General features: G+C 52.8%; 1 protein-coding gene across 7 annotated transcripts in view; it reads left to right on the top strand.

The window, feature by feature from the left end:
- The first annotated feature begins 160 nt into the window (after positions 1-160).
- The window catches only part of PGS1 (phosphatidylglycerophosphate synthase 1), a 56,931-nt gene continuing 38,049 nt past the window's right edge, over positions 161-19,042 (top strand). For 6 of the 7 annotated variants that reach the window (XR_014291812.1, XR_014291813.1, XM_082602743.1 and 3 more), the window contains exon 1: positions 12,069-12,226. Coding sequence is in view for 4 of the 7 variants with exons in the window: in XM_082602743.1 (XP_082458869.1) it covers positions 12,087-12,226 (140 nt within the window). In the remaining 3 variants the exon portion in view is untranslated. Of the gene's footprint in view, positions 552-1,782; positions 1,884-12,068; positions 12,227-19,042 lie in introns of those variants that run through there. The other variant, XM_082602745.1, reaches the window with a different exon arrangement.

The raw sequence follows: 19,042 nt of genomic DNA, 5'->3' as shown, positions 1-19,042 counted from the left end.
GGGCGGCCGGCGGGCTAGGCGCCAGCCCCGGCGGCGCGTTCCTGGCAGCGGCCCCTCCCCCGCGCGCGCTCCGCCCCCAACTTCTCATTCACACTTTCCCCCTCCCTTCTAAGAAGGCCAGTTTCTGGCAGAGGCGGGGGCGCCGCTCCCGGAGCGCGGGCAGTTCCAGGAGGCCGAGCAGGAGAGGCTCCCGGCTCCCCTTCCCTTTTCTCGGACCTCGCGGGGAGACCCCCCTCCCGCGCCCCAGGAGGCCCATGCCTGCCTCAGGGGAACTGGGGACACCCCAAGGCCGGGCCGCGAAACTGGGACCGGACCTGGGAGCCCGGGGGGGTGGGGATGCGCGACAGTCACCTGTGGGCATGTCCCCGAGGTGAAGCCGGGATTCCTAAGGGTGGAGGGGACGCAGCCTGAGTGGCTGCCGTCCGGCCTCAGCCCATCGGCCCACTGCTAGGTTCTTTGCCGACGCAACACGGGTGCCGCCTCCCACCACCAAAAAAACACAAACGCAAAGAACAACCGCTTTCGCACTTCTGGGTCTCCAAACCTGCGAGGTGAGGTGTGGGTCCGGCCAGGTGCTCTTAACGCGGCGGGACTGGCCCGAGGGCGAGCGATGGCCCCACCCCGCGTCCCGCGTCCGCTAGAGGGCGCCCTGGGGTCTGCTAGTTGGAGCGGAGTTTGGTGCTGCTCGCCCACCCCCCACCCCCACCCCCCGCCCAAGCCCTGGAACGGGAACCCGAAGGGGCGGTGGGGAGGCTGGCTCAGGAGCTGGGGCGGGGGGAACCTTCTCGGGGGACCGAGGAGAATTCACATCACAGTCTGGAGTTAGACCTGGGAATAAAAGTCCAGCAGTGGAGGATTTCCGGAAAGCAGTTTTCAGTTCAGCCCGCTTTCAGATAGCCCGGGATCGTTTAGAATGTGCGCCTCCTCTGAGTGTCGGGGCCCGATCTCTCCCCGGGGGTGAGAAGAGGAGGTGATTGAGGTGAACAACGGATCTGTTCTTGGTCATGTCGGCGTGGATGTGGGTGGTCTGAGCTAACCAGGGCCAGCTTTACAAAGGATGGAAAATTTTGCCATCTGTCCCCAAACAGGCAGTGGGGTGCTGGAGACACCTGAGAACTAGCTTAAGTGGCACTTAGATTGTCAGCTCTCAGGACGCAGGGGCTGAGAGCTTTGGACGCTGCCCTTTTCCCAGATGCCATACCACAGAAGATAAGGAGTCAGAAAGGAAGGGAGAGATTCTCGGGGGTTTAGAACACAGAGACCTGGCTCCTTTGCTTCTCTAGGAGCTGATAGGCAGCTCACTGTGCCCCCAACTTGTCGCTGTGTCTTCGGTCTGTGCCATCACTTCTCTCCCCCACAGATGTCAGGGGACTAAGTGAGATGTGGTCAGGACACCCAGTCTCTCTGGAATTCAGCTTTGCCATCCGTAAAGTAGGAGTAATAATCTTTTCCCATCAGAGATCTGACATTAAAAAGACAAGAAAAGATTCTGCACATCAAAATGTGCTAGACATGGATGTAATTCAGTCCAGTTCTCCCTTTGGATTCTGTTAGGAGAGCGGTAGTCAGGAGGAAGTCTTGTTACTTCTGCAGCGGGGGAAATTGATTTATTCAACACATTTCACAAATATTGGACTCTATGTACCAGACATTGTGCTGGGCATTGAAATATAATGACGAATAAGACCTAGTCTTTGCCCTCCAGATACTTGCGGGCTAATGAAATGGATTCTCTTTCTCTGTAGAGTCAGGAGTTCATTCTTTTTCTCATCCATTGCTTAGGAGGCTGCCACCATGACCATCCACTTCTGTGCTGAGCCCTGTGGAGGACAAGGAAGACTCACAAGGAATAGCCCTTGAGTTAATGGATGAGAAACTGCTTTGTAAGTTATAGGGCTCTGACACAAGTTAGATTCATTCATCCATTCCAAAAACCCTCATTGAGTGCCTACCTTTGCCAGGCATGGGGCAAAGCACTGGGAACACAGAAGTGCTGGGTGAATCCTGCAGGGATACAGGGGAGGTGAGGGGACATGGGACCCCCAAGTGTTGAGCATCATGAGAAAGAAGTGGTTGTAATTATGATCCTATGAGACTGTGATAATTCATTCTTGGGGGGAGAGGGGGTCAGAAATGGGGGCGGGAGAGATAAGGAGGAAGTAACAGCCCCTGAGCTTGGGATTCCCCGGTCTGGTTGGAGAGACTCATATCTCTGAAATAGGTAAGTCCTAATGTCAACAGCACGGTACCCAAGTGAGCCAGGGCTCTGCCAAGGGCCAGGAGCAAAGGCTGCATGACTGTCGGGGAGCATAGAGTGGGCCCAAGAGTACCTGGATGATTTAAAGAGCAGAGAGGAGGGGCAGGGTCATCATGCATGCCCAGGGGCCTGAAAGAAGCTGTCCTGCTGGAGAGGGGCAGGGCTCCCTGCATACTGACTCAGGAGACTGAACTGCTGTCCGGGCTCCACAACCCAGTAGCTGTATGACTTTGGGCCACTGACTTTCCCAGCTGTGCCTCAGTTTCCTTATTTGTAAAACGGGCTGATAATAGTACCTACTTCATCAGGTGGTTGTGAGGACTGAGCCAATGCATGCAAAATGCTTAGAATAGTGCCTTGCACATATTAAATGCTCAATTTATGTTAGCTATAATTATTTTGAAAGCACTGAGGAGTCTTTGGGGAGAGGGAGGAGAGGAGGGCTGAGCTGCTGCAGCTTGGGCTACTAGGAGATGCATATGGCTATAAATGGCTTTATGTTTTGGAGAGCTATATATCTCCTATATAAGATATATTCCAAAAAGCTGCTTGTCTTCAAACTGTTCAGCCAGTCACCAAGTTTCCCTTTGGTTTTCTAATATCTCCAGGGGGTCCCCACTGCCTTTGTGGTGACCCAAACCTCTCAGTGAGTATATGTCTAAGGCTCTCTGCTTCCTCTCAGCTTCATCAGCTGCCTCTGCCCCACTGACACTTCAAGCTCCAGCTACATGGAGCTCCAGGCTGTGTCCAAAACGTTCCCCAGGCCTGGGTCTTTGCATGTTTGCTTCCCTCTGGGTGGAACTACCTTTCACACCTTGGCTGATTTCTACTTTTCCTCTGAGATTTGGCAGAGATCAGTCTAAACTTCCAGCTCTTTCTATGCTGAAAAACATGCCCTACTCATCCACTGATAACCTAGAGGAAAAGGACTATAGTTTATTTTTTTTTTCCTATGGAAGCCTAGAAACTGGTACATAGAAAGTGCTCAATGGCTCTTTAAATAAGGGATTGTGTTGACTTCTGTTTTCCATCATTTTTAGATACTACTGACTGCTTTCTTCTCGAGTAGCTTTTGGTTTTTTCCTGAAGGGCTCAAGAGCGGCTGTTTAGCTGGGAAGGAGGGTATAGAAGCCCCTGTGTGGTTGGTGGAGAATATTAGGCCTGCTAATCAGAAGACAAAGGGAGTGAAGACTCAAACTTTGCTGGAAAAGTCAGGGAGGAGAGATCAAGGCAATACAGGGCACACTCCCAGACACCTTCTTCCAGGCAAGAGAGATGCCCAGACCAGGGCAGACCTGACCTAAGGCACTTTCCCTGTCTGCTGGGGATGGGTAGGGGTGAGAAACCATCATCCAGGTCTGGCCCCTCTGCCCCTCCACGCTGTTTCCCTGGCTAAGGGATTTAGGAGCCTCCTGCCTTTTCAGAATCTCTCCCTTTGCAGAATTTCTTATGAAGTCAGAATCCCATTTCCAGGCAAAGGTGCTTGGTCATAAAGATAATAAAGACATTCATTCATGATGGAGGGGAAGTACACAGCGGTTTCAGCGGCCCGTGGGGCTTCACTTACTCATGGTGTGTGACAGATGATGAGCTCTTGCCCAAGCCTCTTAGATGGGAATGCTGGTGCCTGTGGGGTGGTCACAGGAAGCTCTGGCACGTCTTGGTGATCACAAGGTCCCATCCTTGCACACATGATCTCCATAGCCTCCGGGGGCCAGCCTGGGCGTGGGCATTAATGGTGCCATTGTTCTGTTTGGTGGCTTTGCAGCCAGATGGGTTAGGAGACTGGCCTCAGACCACAGGAGTTGCTCAACACCAAGCCCAAGGCCTCCCTCTGTCTCAAGACTGATGGGCTTCCTACAGCAGATAGAGATGGAGGCACCCTGGGTTCAACTGCCCGGTGGCCTGATATTACTTATCCCACGTTGATTGTGCTTCTACTACATGCCAGTTAGTTGGGGAAACCTGGGGATACAATGGTGGGGAAAAGACTGTGGTTCCTTCCCTCTGGAGCTTCTAGGCTAGTGCTGATGGTTACAGGAAATAGGCAGGAGGCAATGAGGTCTCTCCTCTCCTGCCCCCCTTTCTCTTGGACAATTTGGAGAAGATGCGGGGAGTGTCTCACTTGACCTCTTGGAAGCCCTGCCCCTCGCTGCCCCAGTGAGTCTCTCCCAGGGCTGGGCTTCCTTGGGCATCTTAGCCCCTCTTAGCTGAAGCCCCTGCCCACCAGGACTGCTGGCCGCAGGGCAATGGCAGGGCTGAACTTTCCTGTGCAGGAGGAAAGGTCCGAGGGTCGCATCCCAGGCTGACCCCGACCTCCCTCTTTCCTGCTTTAGACAATCCTGAGGGGCGGGCGGGGGAGGCCTGGACAATGGCCCGCAGCCGGAAGAGCCATTCCAGTTTGCAGGGCTTTGTTTCTGCCGGGAGGGGCGGCAGAGCTAATGAAAAGGTTTATGGCTCAGATGTCTGTGAGCAGTGGAGGAGTTCCTTCTGACATTCCAGGCCCAGCTGGCCTCTGGCATTTCCCAGAAAAAGTGCCGAGGGAGGGAAAGAAAACACTTTACCAACCCACCCACTTACCCACCCTGCCTTCTCAGATTCCTCTCCCTTCTGGCACTCGGGCTGGGTCTGAGCTCAGACCCCTGCCCCGGGGCCCCAGTCCTCCACCCACAGAGGGAGTAAGGGGTAGCGGGTAGGGGGTGGGAGGGTGACTCTAGGAGGGCCTGGAGAGTACGAAGTGTGTGTGGGGTATCTGGGAGGGGAGAGAAGTTTCTTCCACCGGCTCGAAGAAGAATCCACATCTGTTCCAAGTTCCGAGTCGGGGGTAGAAAAGGAGGGGCGTTAGCATCTAGCCAGTTATCTCCCCTGACCCCAAACGAACCAACCCTGCTCTGTCCTGAGCTGGGATGGGAATAGTCTCTGTTTGCTCTGAAGCGGCCACTGTGCACGCACCCGTGCCCTTTCCTGCGCCCGGGAACAGACACCGGGGTAGCGGGCAGTTCTGGGAAGCGAGGCTGTGGTGAACCATCTGGGCTGTAATGCAAATGAGGCCTGGCCCTGCGCCTGGAGCTGAAGTGGCAGTGCCCCGAGAGGGAGAGCCGGCAGGGGGGTGAGGATGGAGGCAGGCTCCTGGGCTCCAGATGTCCTTGGAGAGCCAGGATGGGTGGGGGGCCAGGTGGATGCAAGGGTCCGGCTTGCCCCACAGTAGCCAGATGGGCTGGCTGCTGGAGCACGGCAGTGGGCAGCCCTCGACCTACCAGCCTCTTGGGTCAGGTGTTGCTCATCCTTTCTCCCCGGGCGTGCACGCAGCATCTGAACTGACCTCCTGGGCCTGCACTCAGGCTCCCTGCAGTAGCAGGGTTGCCACGAAAACCTCCTGAGTCCCTCATCAAGGTGTGTGACACCCCTAGGAAGGTCCCTGGCTCCTCTGAATTTGAAGCACACAGTGGCACGCACTGATTCTTGGACAAGTTCAAAGGGATGTGATGTATCCTCTCTCAGGCTCCCAAGGCCCGGAACCAGCCGGGATGGCAGAGAAGTGGCTCGGAAGGAGTGGGAGGTGGGAGTCTCCAGGAGGGACAGAGGTGAGATTCTAAGGTATGACACTGGGGGCTGGCTCTCCGAGTCCCTTGCTTTCCACCTTGCCTCTTGCCCCTGCTGCACTCACCTGGCCTCACATGAGTGGAGTTCAGAGTGTCTTCACCTGGGTACATGAACTGCCCCCTGCCCAGGATTTCATAAGACCCCGATAATTATAAACAAAATGCTGGTGGCAGTCCAGATTTCTGGGGTAAGTGGACCTACTCAGAGTCGCTTCTTGCTCCTGCAAGACTTACTTTACAAAACCATTCGTTCATTCATTCCTTTTTTTTTTTTTTTTTGACAATGCCCCACGACATGGGGGATCTTAGTTGCCTGACCAGGGATCGAACCCGCGTCCCCAGCATTGAAAGCGTGGAGTCTTAAATACTGGACTGCCAGGGAAGTCCCCATTCATCCATTTCTTTAAGAGGTAGCTTTTGAGCACCTGCTATGTGTCAGAGACTGGTCTGGGTGCTTGGAATTTATCACTCTGGGCCCTCATGGAGCTTAGACTCTTTCCAGAAGTACAAGGTTCTCCCACAGTTGATGTCATGATTAATTAATTTCGACTGTGCCAAGTACTCTGCAGGAGAAGTCTCAGGGGCTGTGTGAGCATATCATGGGGACACCCAGTCTATAGGGGGGGACATCTGAAGGGAACCCCTGAGGAAGGGACACGTGCAGAGTGATGGGAAGCCGAGGTCTGGAGAGGTCACCTCCCCACGTCTCCCACCTTGTAGGTGCTAGGAGCAAGCAGAGTCCTCAACAGGGGCGCCACCAGCATCAGGGCGCCTGGGCTCTGCCACCAAGCATCTTTCCCACTGTCCACTTCTGTCTCATTTCTCACTCTCCCACCCACTAAAGGCCTTAGTCCCCAGCTTCCAAGCTCAACCTGAGGCAGCTATGAGCAGAGAAGATGGAATATTCTACTCCATTCTACCGTGGGAGGTGGGTCAGGCACAACCTCTGACTTCTGGAACTTTGTAAAGCGAAAAGATGTTTCACGAACAGGCAGGACAGCCTCAAGGTTCAACATTCAAAAGGCAAAAGGTACAGATGAACTGTGACCTTCTACAGTTACCCTTCCTCCTGTGGTATCTGGGGCATTTTTTTTTTTTTTTTTTTTTGTACAGATCAAAAGATGCCTGTGAAGTGGTGAGCTTCAGGCTGAACGAAGCCCACAGATGCATTGGTTGACCTGTACAGAATTTAACATTTTTGAGACAACATTTAAAAATCTGGCCATTTCACATCCACATTTGAATTGGGGGCTTTTGGGGAACAATCTGGCAGGTCTGGTGGGCCCTCTAGATGGGACCTGGGCTCTCCAGCTCAGCACAGCCCACCACCCAGGATGGCTGCCCTCCCCCCACTCCCCTCCTGCCAGGAGCTGTAGGCATGGATGTGGCAACTCCACCTGGCTTCTGTCTTCCCGCCTCTCTAGGCTAAGGGGTAAGAAGGACAATTGACTTTGGGGGATTTCCTTTGAGTCTCTTTCCTAACTTCCAGGAGACTGGAAGTAAATCAAGCCTGAGCCTGGGAGTCCGGAGCCTCTTCTCCCACCTGCTGGGGCCTGGTCTGATTTGGCCTCATCTCAACAAGGAGACTTGTCGTGCTGGAGACTCTGGTGCCAGTCCTGGGGCACACCTAGCCTGTTGCTTCAAAGCATCGTGAGGGCTGGGCAGGGAGAAGCAGAGGAAGGTGGGGCAGGGTGGGGTTTTGCCAGGAAGCCCCCCCCCCCAGCAGCTCACCTCCGCCACCCAAGTGGCTCCCGGGGAGCCTGGGATTCCCTGGGACATAACTGGCCACGGGCCGCCGTGTCTCCCCACGGGCTGGGCTGCTGGATCACAAGGAGGCCTGCAGCTCCTGGTTGGGGTGGCGCTGGCTGCCTGCCACACCACAAGAGGCTGAGATTCCCCTGAAGCTGAGAGCTGCATTTATCTCTCACCGGGACAGAGATGCAAACTGGCTTGCTCTGCCCAGGAGGCATTTCCAGAAATTTGGGCTCTGACTTCTTGCTGATGAAATGCCAGATTATCCTGGGCCTCTTTGTGGCAAGGGAGCCATTGAGCAATAGGTATTTTGTTTTGCAGATGACAAGATTTTTGACACTGAAAAGTTTAAATGACAAATGCAAGAACCTTGACCGCTTCTCCACCCCTACGAGCGAGGTTGCTGGTTTGAACTCAGTGCTTGGCCAGTTTGTTCTTCACAACCCGCAACTCCAACTTTCTCATGTCCCTGGTGCCAGAAGACCTCATCTCTCCATGTTTTAGGGTCATACAAGCCCGGTGGGGCCCATGCCAGGTCCACTGCTGCAGCCTAGGGAAAAGCCATTTTCTGAAACAGATGTTGGCAAACTATGGTGCAGGGCTGGCAGGATGCTTTTGTAAATAAAGTTTTATTGAAAATACAACCACACTCATTTCTACTGCTTGTGGCTTTTGCACCAGACTTGAGTAGTTGCCACTGAGACTGGCCCCCAATGTGTGAAATATTTACCACTGAGCCCTTTAAGACAACATTTGGCAATCTCTGCTCTGGGGGAACAGAAGCCTGTCTCATGCCAGAGAGGACTGGGGTTAGGTCTTAGTTTTGGGGAGGAAGAGTATCAAGAGCTGGAAAAGATCAGGGTGACAGCTCAGTGGGGAGAGCATATCCCAGGGAGAATGAAGGCAGGAAAAGGGCTGATGGCCTGAGGGGAGACCGAGGGCTCTGTGAGCTGCCACATTTGCAAAGTGATCTGTGGCAGCAGGTCAGTAAAATCCCAGGAGGCCAAACCACCGTCGCCCCACCCTTGGTGGAAAAGCACAAACTGGCTGGTTCCCTCCTGCAGCCGGGAGGCTCCAGAGCTCACACCTCCTGCCATGCATGCATTTATCAAACCAGCATGAATGAGTCGGCTTCTGGTGCCAGGTCCTCTTCTGGGTGCTTGCTGGAAGACCCTCGCTCACAAAGCAAGCTCTGGAAGGAGGGGCCTTCCTCTTACACTGGCGTGATTTTCGGTCCAGGGAGTGAATCATAGACAGTGAGGCACGGGCCCTTGGCTCAGGATTTCCTGGTGTTTCCTGCCTGGGAGAGCAGTCCCACTATCAGGGGCAGCAGCCCACCACTCCCTGACGTCAACTCTCCTTTTCATGAATGGGTTTCCTTTTCCGTTTGGATGATCTCGGTCATCAGTCCATCGACCCTGTCATTCTCACCCTGGCACCTCCTGTTTGGGAAGAAGCAAGCAGACTAACGAGAAGGCAGTGGGTGCAGACAGGAGGATGAGGGGGACTCAGCGGATGGGCTTCCGAGCCACCGAGGGGTTTCAGAGGACAGATGCTTTCTCGCCTGGGGTCATCAAGGTGTGACTTGAGAACTCCCAGCAGCTGTCGTCATGTCTGTCCAGACTGCCTGTCCTCCAAGCAGCTTGGGGGTGCTCCCAGGCAGACTTTCTGGGCCACCTGTGTTAGCTGAGCGTGACTTATCTCCTCTACTTATGCTCCCTAACTAGCCCAGATGAGACTTCTTGGAGGAAACAGTGTTTGTGTGCTGTCATCATGTAAAAATGTAACCATCTAAAAAATTGCTCAATCCCTGAAAACCATTATTTAAAATTTTTGCAACTCTAAATGTGTGTGTTGTAGGGCAAAGTCATAATTGCCTCACTCTGGTTGTAGCTCTGAGTGTTTCAAAGTAGCCAGGAAGGCCAGAGGCTCTCGGTGTGTGGCTTCAGAAAGGACTGGGGTCATTGTCTGCTGTTTATACTTAATGTAAATACTCCTTAGTTTAACTTATGGTACTGTCAATATCTCTGTGTGCTACTATAGTTTACTTTAGATCAGAAATTCCCAGTGGGATGGTACTATGGTTGTTTGTCTCAATACCTCACCCAGCAAAGCATCACATTGCGAAAAGAAGCTGCCAGCTCTTTTCAGGATGGTTAGGATGCTCCTGTGGTCCACGTGGTACTCATTGCCCAGCATCATGGTGCAGCCATTCAGCACCTTGACCCTGCAACTACCCTGTGCCAGGCATGGTGCAAAAGTGGAACCAAGCAAGGGATAGTTTCATTCTAGTTCCTGGAAATTAGGCAATTTGATGATTCACCACTTCTAACTTGGAAGAGTTGAATCAAATTCTGCCCTGTATATGTAAAGCTATCTGAACTTAAAGGAAAAATTAAAATCTGAAGTACTTTCTGATTGTAAACAATTTGGAAACTCTTAAATAGCACCAAATAACCAATGTTAACATTTTGGTGTATTTAGTTTCAGTCTGTCTGTACCCACACTCAAATTTTTAACAAAATGGGATAAGCTCTATACTACTCTTTGAAATCTGGATTTTACTCTTAATTTCATTAACCTTTTTTTTTTTTTTTTGCGTTACGTGGGCCTCTCACTGTTGTGGCCTCTCCTGTTGCGGAGCACAGGCTCCGGACGCATAGGCTCAGCAGCCATGGCTCACGGGCCTAGCCGCTCCGTGGCATGTGGGATCTTCCTGGACCGGGGCACGAACCCATGTCCCCTGCATCGGCAGGCGGACTCTCAACCACTGCGCCACCAGGGAAGCCCAACCATTCTTTTTTTAATAAATTTATTTATTTTATTTTTGCTGCATTGGGTCTTCGTTGCTGTGCACGGGTTTTCTCTAGTTGTGGCGAACGGGGGCTACTCTTCATTGTGGTGCGCGGGCTACTCAGTGCGGTGGCTTCTCTTGTTGTGGAGCACAGGCTCTAGGCGCACGGGCTTCAGTAGTTGCGGTGTGTGGGCTCAGTAGTTGTGGCTTGCGGGCTCTAGAACTCAGGCTCAGTAGTTGTGGCGCACGGGCTTAGTTGCTCCGCGGCATGTGGGATCTTCCCGGACCAGGGCTCGAATCCGCGTCCCCTGCATTGGCAGGCTGAGTCTTAACCACTGTGCCACCAGGGAAGCCCTCATTAACCATTCTTTTTTTTTTTTTTTTTTTGGCCACACCACGTGGCTTGCAGGATCGGCTTGTGAGATCTTAGTGCCCCAACCAGGGATTGAACCCCAGGTCCATGGCAGTAAAAGCACAGAGTCCTAACCACTGGACTGACAGGGAACTCCCATTAACCATTCTTCTAGAACATACTTTTTTTTTTGGCGGTACTTGGGCCTCTCACTGTTGTGGCCTCTCCCGTTGCGGAGCACAGGCTCTGGACGCGCAGGCTCAGCGGCCATGGCTCATGGGCCCAGCCGCTCCGCGGCATGTGAGATCTTCCCGGACTGGGGCACGAACCCGTGTCCCCTGCATTGGCAGGCGGACTCTCAACCACTGTGCCACCAGGGAAGCCCGAACATACTTTTTTTTTAATGAATGCATGGTCTTCCAACATAGTGATTTACCATTATTTAACCAACTCCCCAGTGTTGATTGCTTCCAGACTTTTGATATGAACAATGCTGAGATGAACATTCTTGTAGGGAATGTATAATTCATTTCCTCGGGTAATTTGTTGAAAGCAGAATTCGGAATGTTTTGTATCCTGTGTGTCCATATCCTTTTAACCACACAACACCTCCCCTCCCCGCCATAAGTAGGATACAATTATCTCCTACAGCTTTTCCAGTTTCCAAGTCCCAGCCTATGTGGAGCCTGCCAAGGAACCACGTGATACAAATGAGAGTCATCCGTTACCTTTTAAAATCAGCTACAAAAAAAGTGTTCTTGGCTGTAGGAATGAGCTCCTTCAGCCTCTTTGGCCATGGAGCCGTAGTTCCCAGGGGCGGGTTACAGCATGTGTATGCATTTGGGTGCATGGGGAGGATGGAGGGGTCTTTACTGCACCTAGACTGGGTGAGCTGCTCTGTGCCCTGGAGCTGCAGGCCCGGGGCTGACAAGGTGAAGGATGGTCCCGCCTGGGTCTGGTGGGGATTTTCCGTTCTCAGTGCGCCCGGGTGAGTCAACGGACACCCACTTCTGTACATCTTAGCTAACACCTTCGAGCAGGGGCTCGGCCTGTCAGGTCCAGCCTGAACTTGGTCGTGGGGTCTGACAGGTGATGTCTCTCACTTTCCACCCCCATCCGGTATCGAGACCGAGTCAGGGGATGCTGGTGCCCACGCCCTGCTCCTCCACGGCCTGGCCCCTACGCGCAGCACACCTGCGCCCCCCTGGCGGGAGACGGAGGCTGCGGGGTGGGTCCGCCTCCCCTCGAGGCTCCCGCGCGCAGCCCGTGTCCGCGCGCGCGGTTGTCAATAAAGTTCTCGCGCGCCGGAAGCGGAAGCGGCGAGTCTCCATGGCGGCTGCGGCTGCGGCGGCGGGGCCCGTGTTCTGGAGGCGGTTGCTGGGCCTCCTCCCTGGCCGCCCCGGGCTGGCCGCTCTCCTGGGGCGCCTGTCCGACCGACTCGGCAGGAACCGGGACCGCCGGCGCAGGAGGTGAGAGAGCGGTGGGGCTGAGGGCGCGCCCGGCCCCGACCCTCATTCCGCGCTCCCGGCGTCGCGGTGAGCTCTCCGTGTCCCCGCGCGCGGGCCCGCCCGGCCCCCGCAGTCCCGCCTCGCCGCCGGGACTCCCCTTCCCGGGGAGGGGGACCCCGCCCGAGGTCGGTCGGGCCGTCCCGGGGCTGCGGGGGCTGAGCCCGGCCTCCGTACTCGTACGCTGGAGCGAAGGGGCTGTGTGTGCACACCCGGGGCGGGGGGATGAGTTCGTGCGTTGCTTTGGGCCCCGGGGTGTGTGTGTTGGAGAGTCTTCGCGAGAGACACTGTTTGGGTCCGGAGGGGTCTTTTCCTTAAGTAATCCTAGCAGCGAGGTGACTTGACGGGAGTGAATCAGCCCTGCTGGGATTCTGTGCCTGCAGCATTTCTCACATCCTGCCAGAGAGGGCTGTGAAGCAATCCTGAGTCAGGAACACTCAGGCCAGGGAAGAGGAACCACTTGAAACCCCTTTTACACTTTGCAAAGGGCCTGTGTTCTGGAAAAGTACTGAAGTGAGTTATGGAAATAGTGAAGTAGGCTTTGAAGCAGTTCGTTCAGGCAGTGGTCTTTCGAAGTAAACATTTGCCAAGTACATGGTGACCTAAGAGGCCTGCTGCTGTTGCTAATATTAAAAAAAAAAAAAAAGACTTATGTGCAAATAGTTTTCTTGTTGGAGAGACTCGGGCCTTACACTTGTTTCTTGAGAAAAAAAAATCTTGGAACTGCGTCTTTTTGCAGAGTTTGCGCCTTAGATTTTTATCTGCTACTAGGGTGAGATGTGATCTTCTGGCCTTTGGTAGAGAGATCTGTGGTCCAGTCATGTGTGCTGATTCTAGGTATGGAAAGGAACTTGCTTCTTATTGGGTTACTTTGGAAGATTTTCAGCAAAAATTCAGGTTTGACTTAGGGGAACTTTTTGTGATAGAATCAGCCCAGGACGGAACTCTTGGAAGCTTACTGATCAGAACGGCTTTAAGTTTCACATCAGTGAACCCGGTGGGAGTGGCGTGTAGAAGAGGTGGCCTCTGTTCTCTGTAACTGGTGCTTAGCAAAGACCTGTTTATTCCAGTGGGTAGTGAAGTCAGATGACTTCTACGTCCTGGTATCAAACCACTGAGAAATTTGGTTTAAAGTTTCAAAAAATGTTCTCAAGGACGAGATGTTTAGGCCATTTTGTCATTTCCCTTGTATGTATTTAAACTATACAGAAAAGCACTTCATGATTAATCACTGTTTAACATTGGCGTTGATTACTAAAGGCTGTTGGGGCAATCGCCACAAATTCTTTTAAGAAAGACATTTCTCTTGAGTGTTTTTCTGTGTGTGGGGGGAGGGCAGTGTGGCCGTGGGGATAGTCTAAATTGACTTCTTAAAAGTCTTTTTTGTAAATAGGGTTAGTGGATGCAGGACTTGTGGCTCCATATTTCTTCTTGATTAAGTTGGTTAAGGCTCTGGGTCAAAAATTAAACCAGGAACTCAGTTAAATCACAGACATAGAAACACAAATGTCAGAAATTTGCGTCTTATAATCCTTGGAGGTGATGCCTATGCTAGGACAGAGGATAAATGTTTTGAGCAGTATTACTACAGTACTGTGGGGTTCTGACCCTTTCTTTGCCTTATTTGGTTTGCAGATTTTTTCTGCTTGTCTGTGGCCTGGGTGTTTGGGGTTACTCATGTCTGTATGGCCACTCACCTCCAGTGGCTGCTGACTTTCGTTTCTTCTCCATTGTTCAGTTGCACCAACCAATTCCTCATTCCCCGAATGATGTGGTTTCTTGTAACTCTGATCATTGATTCATTGATAATAGTTCTGTGTAGCCATGAACTTATTTTAGATTTTAGCTTGCCAGTCTGACTCAACTGTTCAGTGCCTGGTGAATCCTCGTGACTAGCAAGGGGAGTGGTGAGAGGGAACAGTTCTTTACTGCAGTGGTTTCCTTTCAGTTATAGAGACAGCCATAGTGACAGAGAAGTCTATTTAAAATTACTTCTAGGGGCTTCCCCGGTGGAGCAGTGGTTAAGTATCTGCCTGCCAATGCAGGGGACGCGGGTTCGAGCCCTGGTCCGGGAAGATCCCACATGCTGCGGGGCACCTAAACCCGTGCGCCACAGCTACTGAGCCTGTGCTCTAGAGCCCGTGAGCCACAACTGCTGAGCCCGTGCACCTAGAGCCCGTGCTGCAACAAGAGAAGCCACGGCAATGAGACGCCCGTGCACCGCAACGAAGAGTAGCCCCCCGCTACGCCACTAGAGAAAGCCCGCGTGCAGCAACGAAGACCCAAAGCAGCCATAAATTAATTAATCAATTTAAAAAAATTACTTCTAATTAGTGATTTGGAAAGACTGCTGTTATTTCTTAAGCAGGCATCTGACTCATTATCATGGACAGCTGGATTCATTCACTTATTCAGCATGCGCGTATGGAGCACCGCTGTGCTGTGCTAGGTACCAAGGAAACATGCATAGTCCCACCTTCATGGTGCTCAGACCCATAAACGGCCAATAGTAAAGTAAGGTAGGAAAGGTCATGGCAGCCCTAAGGCACGCCTGGAAGTCACAGAAGGCTCCCTGGCGGTGATGATCTTGAGCTGTGTTTTGGAGGCGTGTAGGAGTAGGCTAGGTGAGGAAGTGGGTGGGGAGCCAGTGTTCAAGGAAGGATGGTGAGTGATGTGGGTTGATGGTGGCAGCAGTGGAAAGCAGCTCTGAGGTGCCACAGGTACTCAAGCCGTTTCCAGGGGCCACCTGGGTACGGAGGAGGGACAGGAGGGAGAGAGGAGCTGGGCTGAGACCGAGCGAGGCAAGCTCTGAGAGTCCCTGTACAATTTCTCCTGATGATGGTCTAGGCCTGAGGGGGTGGGGCTTGTATGAAGTCATGGACAGTAGGAAGAGAAGAGAGGGCTGGACTGGAATCAGCTCTGGTGGGGGTTGTGTAGGGGGCTGCTGAGGAGGTAGGTCATGTTTCTGACTTGGGTGACCACATGGATGGTGGCTTGCTTCACTAAAACTGGGAGCGAGAAAGAGGACCAGGTTTGGGGGGTGCCGATAAGGTGAGTTCGGGGCATGTCCGTTAGTATCCAGGTGGGCCCAAGTGGAGGCGCTCCCTGTTCAGGTGAAGGGCAGGTCCGGTGCTCAGGCGAGGAAGACAGAAACTTCAGGTAGTTTCTTGGAGTCATCAGACTACACAGAACTGACTTGTTATTTGGCGTATGAGACCTGGTGGAAAATGTGTCAAGAGGGCGTTAGTTCCTAACTGAGTTTGCTGCCATACAAGGAAATATTTTCTCTGTGGTCTCCTTTTTCTTTTTTTAAAACTGTTTTCAATTTGAGCTATGTGTGCAGAAAAGTCTTTATTTTTGAAACCCAAGTTCTATTTTCTTTATTCTAGGTGTGTGTGTGTGTGTGTGTGTGTATTTGTGTGTGGGGGGGGCGGTGGGGGTGGGGTGTCCTAACTTTCCTGAGTGTAAGAGGGAAACATAACCAGCAAACTTCTTTTTATTAGGTTTCCTTACCTTGTAATGCCAGCTCAACATACTCTTATTCAACTTCTTAGTGGTTTCTACTCTGAGGGACCACCAGATTTCCAGAAATTACTTTTTCTCTGAGTTTTCTGATGCTGGGACCCAGTCCTCCGTATTCATTAGAGTTCAGTAGCGCCACGTCTTGTATTATAGCAGTAGAATGGGTGGGAGGGGGGATATTTAGAATCAAAGCATGATTTGCCCAAATAATTCAAATTTGATCTTGCAGAGAATTAAAATAAGATTTGCAGCTGACTGACTTGTAAATTGTAGCTTTATTAGGTTCATATTAACCTGAGTACCCTCTGAGCACATTGCTGCTGCTGCTGAATTAGGCTCGTCAGTCAGCTGTGTGCTCGTAGATAGAAACTAGCCTGGGATTGAAGCCGTCTGATAGATATTCCCTTGTAAACATGTGAGCCGGGTAATGTAAACGAGTCATTTTCACTGCCGGGAAAGTCAGGCTGGTTGTAGCAGTTTGGATTAGTAGAACGTGTGAGTGGGTTCTCGGCAGGCACTTGGCTATGCCTGGTGCCTTTGGCTGTGGAGGTGTGTTGTGGGTTATAAGTATATGTTAGGTTTCTAGCCCCTCGATGTAATCGACTTTCTTTTGGACAAGCCAAGAGGAGAGTCAGCGTGTTGCCACATGCTGGCAGCCCTGGCCTCGTGCTGGACTTGAGGGAGTTCAGCGGCCGTTGGTCTTCTGTGACCTACGGGAATTCACACTCATTTCCCTTACTTGGGTTTAGGTCTTGCGTTAGTCAGGAAGGGCTGCCTGCTGCTGGGGCTGCAGGAAGTCTCGTCCTTTCGTGTAGTTTTTCGAGCCTTTTTCAGGAAGTGTTATGACTTGGTCTTTTCTCATCACTCACCTCTTTACGTTTAAATGTGTGCGACGGGGGGAGGAGGGTGGGTTTTTCTTAAAAAGTAGTTTCTGAAAATATTGCAATCCGGAGAGCTCAGTTTCTTTTAAAAACTGCTTTCTTTTTTCGTCGTTTTGTACAGATTTGGGTGGGATACAAACCACAGAGTGTGTACTACAAATCTTATAGTCCCCAGAGAGCTCGTGGACCTTTAGACCATGACCCTGAGTGCAGGACACTTAATTAGTGCCCTGGCATGGTACAGGGGACAGAACTCTTGTGCCGTACCCGGTGGATTTGTGGTTAGTGTAGGAGATAGTCCTTCGGCATCACCGTTTTCTTCCTTCAAAGCCCTGCAGACCCTGTTTTGAAAAGACGCTAGGAGGTGGGCCTGCTTCCTCGTGTCCCATAGGGTGGGTGACACCACTGTAGCCCCGGGAGAAGCACCTGTGTCCTCTGAAGCCATGAGAGCTGTGCGGGGCCTGGTGGAGGTGAAGTGCAGACCCAGGTGGAATTCTCTGGTGTTGCCTTTCCTTAGTAGCACCTCCACTGCCCCCGTGAGAGCTCGGTTGGACCTCCAGGCGCACTGTTGTGCATCCTGACGAACGGAGAATGCAAGGTGTGGCAGTATTTTTCCATGGAGCACTTGCAGCTTCAGAATGTTTGGTGGAATGGAAGACTCCTGTCTCTGCACACAAAGGAGAGATGCCTTCTCCCGTTTCCTGAAGCTTCCCTTGCACATAGCTGTGTTCGCGGCCTCTCAGCAGCTGTTCTGCTCTCGCACTTTCGGTTTGGCTGGTACTCTGAACTCAAGTCCCGCTGCCGTCCTGTGCCTCTCATGAGTAGGGTGGGTGCATCGTCCTGTCTAGGGCAGGCTTCTGCTGTCCCTGCTTTAATGGTGGCCCCCGGACCACGGACAAGAGTGTTACTGCATGCTGTTCTTGGTCAAGGCAGCCCAGATACAGATTCCTTTTAGAGATGCTGGGAAGAAACTTCCCTCTCTTCCCCACTGCCCTCCCGCTCCATACTCACTGTGCTCTCCTAGCGTCACCCCCCATCCTCTCACCCCATTCCCCCAGGCCCCTCTCCAGGTGGAGGGAGTGGCCCCAGGTCAGGGCTCCTCAGCATTTAGGCCCAGCCCACTCTCCAGCTCAGGGAATTTGTCTGCAAATTTCACAGAAGCCCTAAATCATCTGGCTGAACCTTTCTCCAGAGTCAGGTGTCTGTGTGGGTGGTGGCTGGAGCCCACCCTTTGGAGAGGATGCTGTCAGTTTCACCTTCAGAATTGGGGGCTGAGGATTGTTTTGCACCGCTGTTGCTGCCTCTGCCACCGGCTGAGGGCTGTAGCAAAGTAGTGAGGCTTGCCTGAGTTCGAGTACCAGGGCGCGCCCCTGCCCGGGCCCTAGCTCTGTCCTCCAAACTTCCCTGATAATCCGGAGTAAGGGAGTGAGAGGGCGGCAGAACCTTACTATCTGGCCCCCCGGCCCCTGCCACTTCCTCCTCCCTATAACTAGAAATGGGAGCTAGTTGTTATCTAGAAAGAGATGATTCAGGGGAGTGCAGGCCTAGATGTGGAAACTGTGTGTGTGTTTGTTTAGTTCTCTAAATGGTGAGTGTGACAGCCCTGCTTTTTTTGTAGAGTAACCACAGCTCCCTGCCTCCTCCAGTCTCTTGGGGGTTAGGGTTTTGACCTGGGACAGCTGCCTGGAGGGGGGAATTGCTTGTGCAGGTGGTCAGCCCCTGGAGGCTGGGATTACTGTGCAGCAGGGGCCGTGGCTGGCACGGGGAGAAGTGTTTTCTGAGAAGATTCCCAGGCGTCCGTCATGGAAAGCGGGAACTCGCCCCCGTGGGGATCTGGCTGAGATGCACGGAGAACGTGGGCCCCTGCGCTGGCTCCCACGGGGACTGGCTGCTTCTGCTCCGGCCCAGGTGCTGCAGTTAGATTTTGAGTGTCTGGGGTCTGGACGTGGTCTCCCCACCTTTGCCGACCTTGTGGGGCCTTTATAAAACTCTGTGCTCCTTTTCCAAGCACCTTCCTCTTTGGAATGTGAGGTTACCCCTCGAGGGTTGGGTCTCCTCCACGATGAATCCCTGAAACCTAATTGGCTTTCAGTTCTTCTCCTCTCTAACAAAAATAAACCTGTCAGTACACAGGTTAAACAGGAAGCAACATAAAAAAGCCCTCAGCAGATCTTGGACTGAGGCCCTGATCTGGACTTGGACTGAAGCTTCCCAGGAGAGCTGCCCGACAGGCCCGCGACCTGCCCGCAGTGGCCCAAGGCCAAGCCTGTCCTGCCGAGCCCCTCTCCTGGGTAGCGGGGCCCGACCCCCCGTACAGTCGCTGTGTGTCTTCTCTGGACTGACTGTTGAGCCCCTCTTGGGTTTTTCTGGCGCTGGT

This window comes from Mesoplodon mirus, assembly GCF_964341445.2.
Source record: "Mesoplodon mirus genome assembly, chromosome: 18".
NCBI classification, from domain to species: domain Eukaryota; kingdom Metazoa; phylum Chordata; class Mammalia; order Artiodactyla; family Ziphiidae; genus Mesoplodon; species Mesoplodon mirus.
This window is presented reverse-complemented; position numbering and strand designations above follow the sequence as displayed.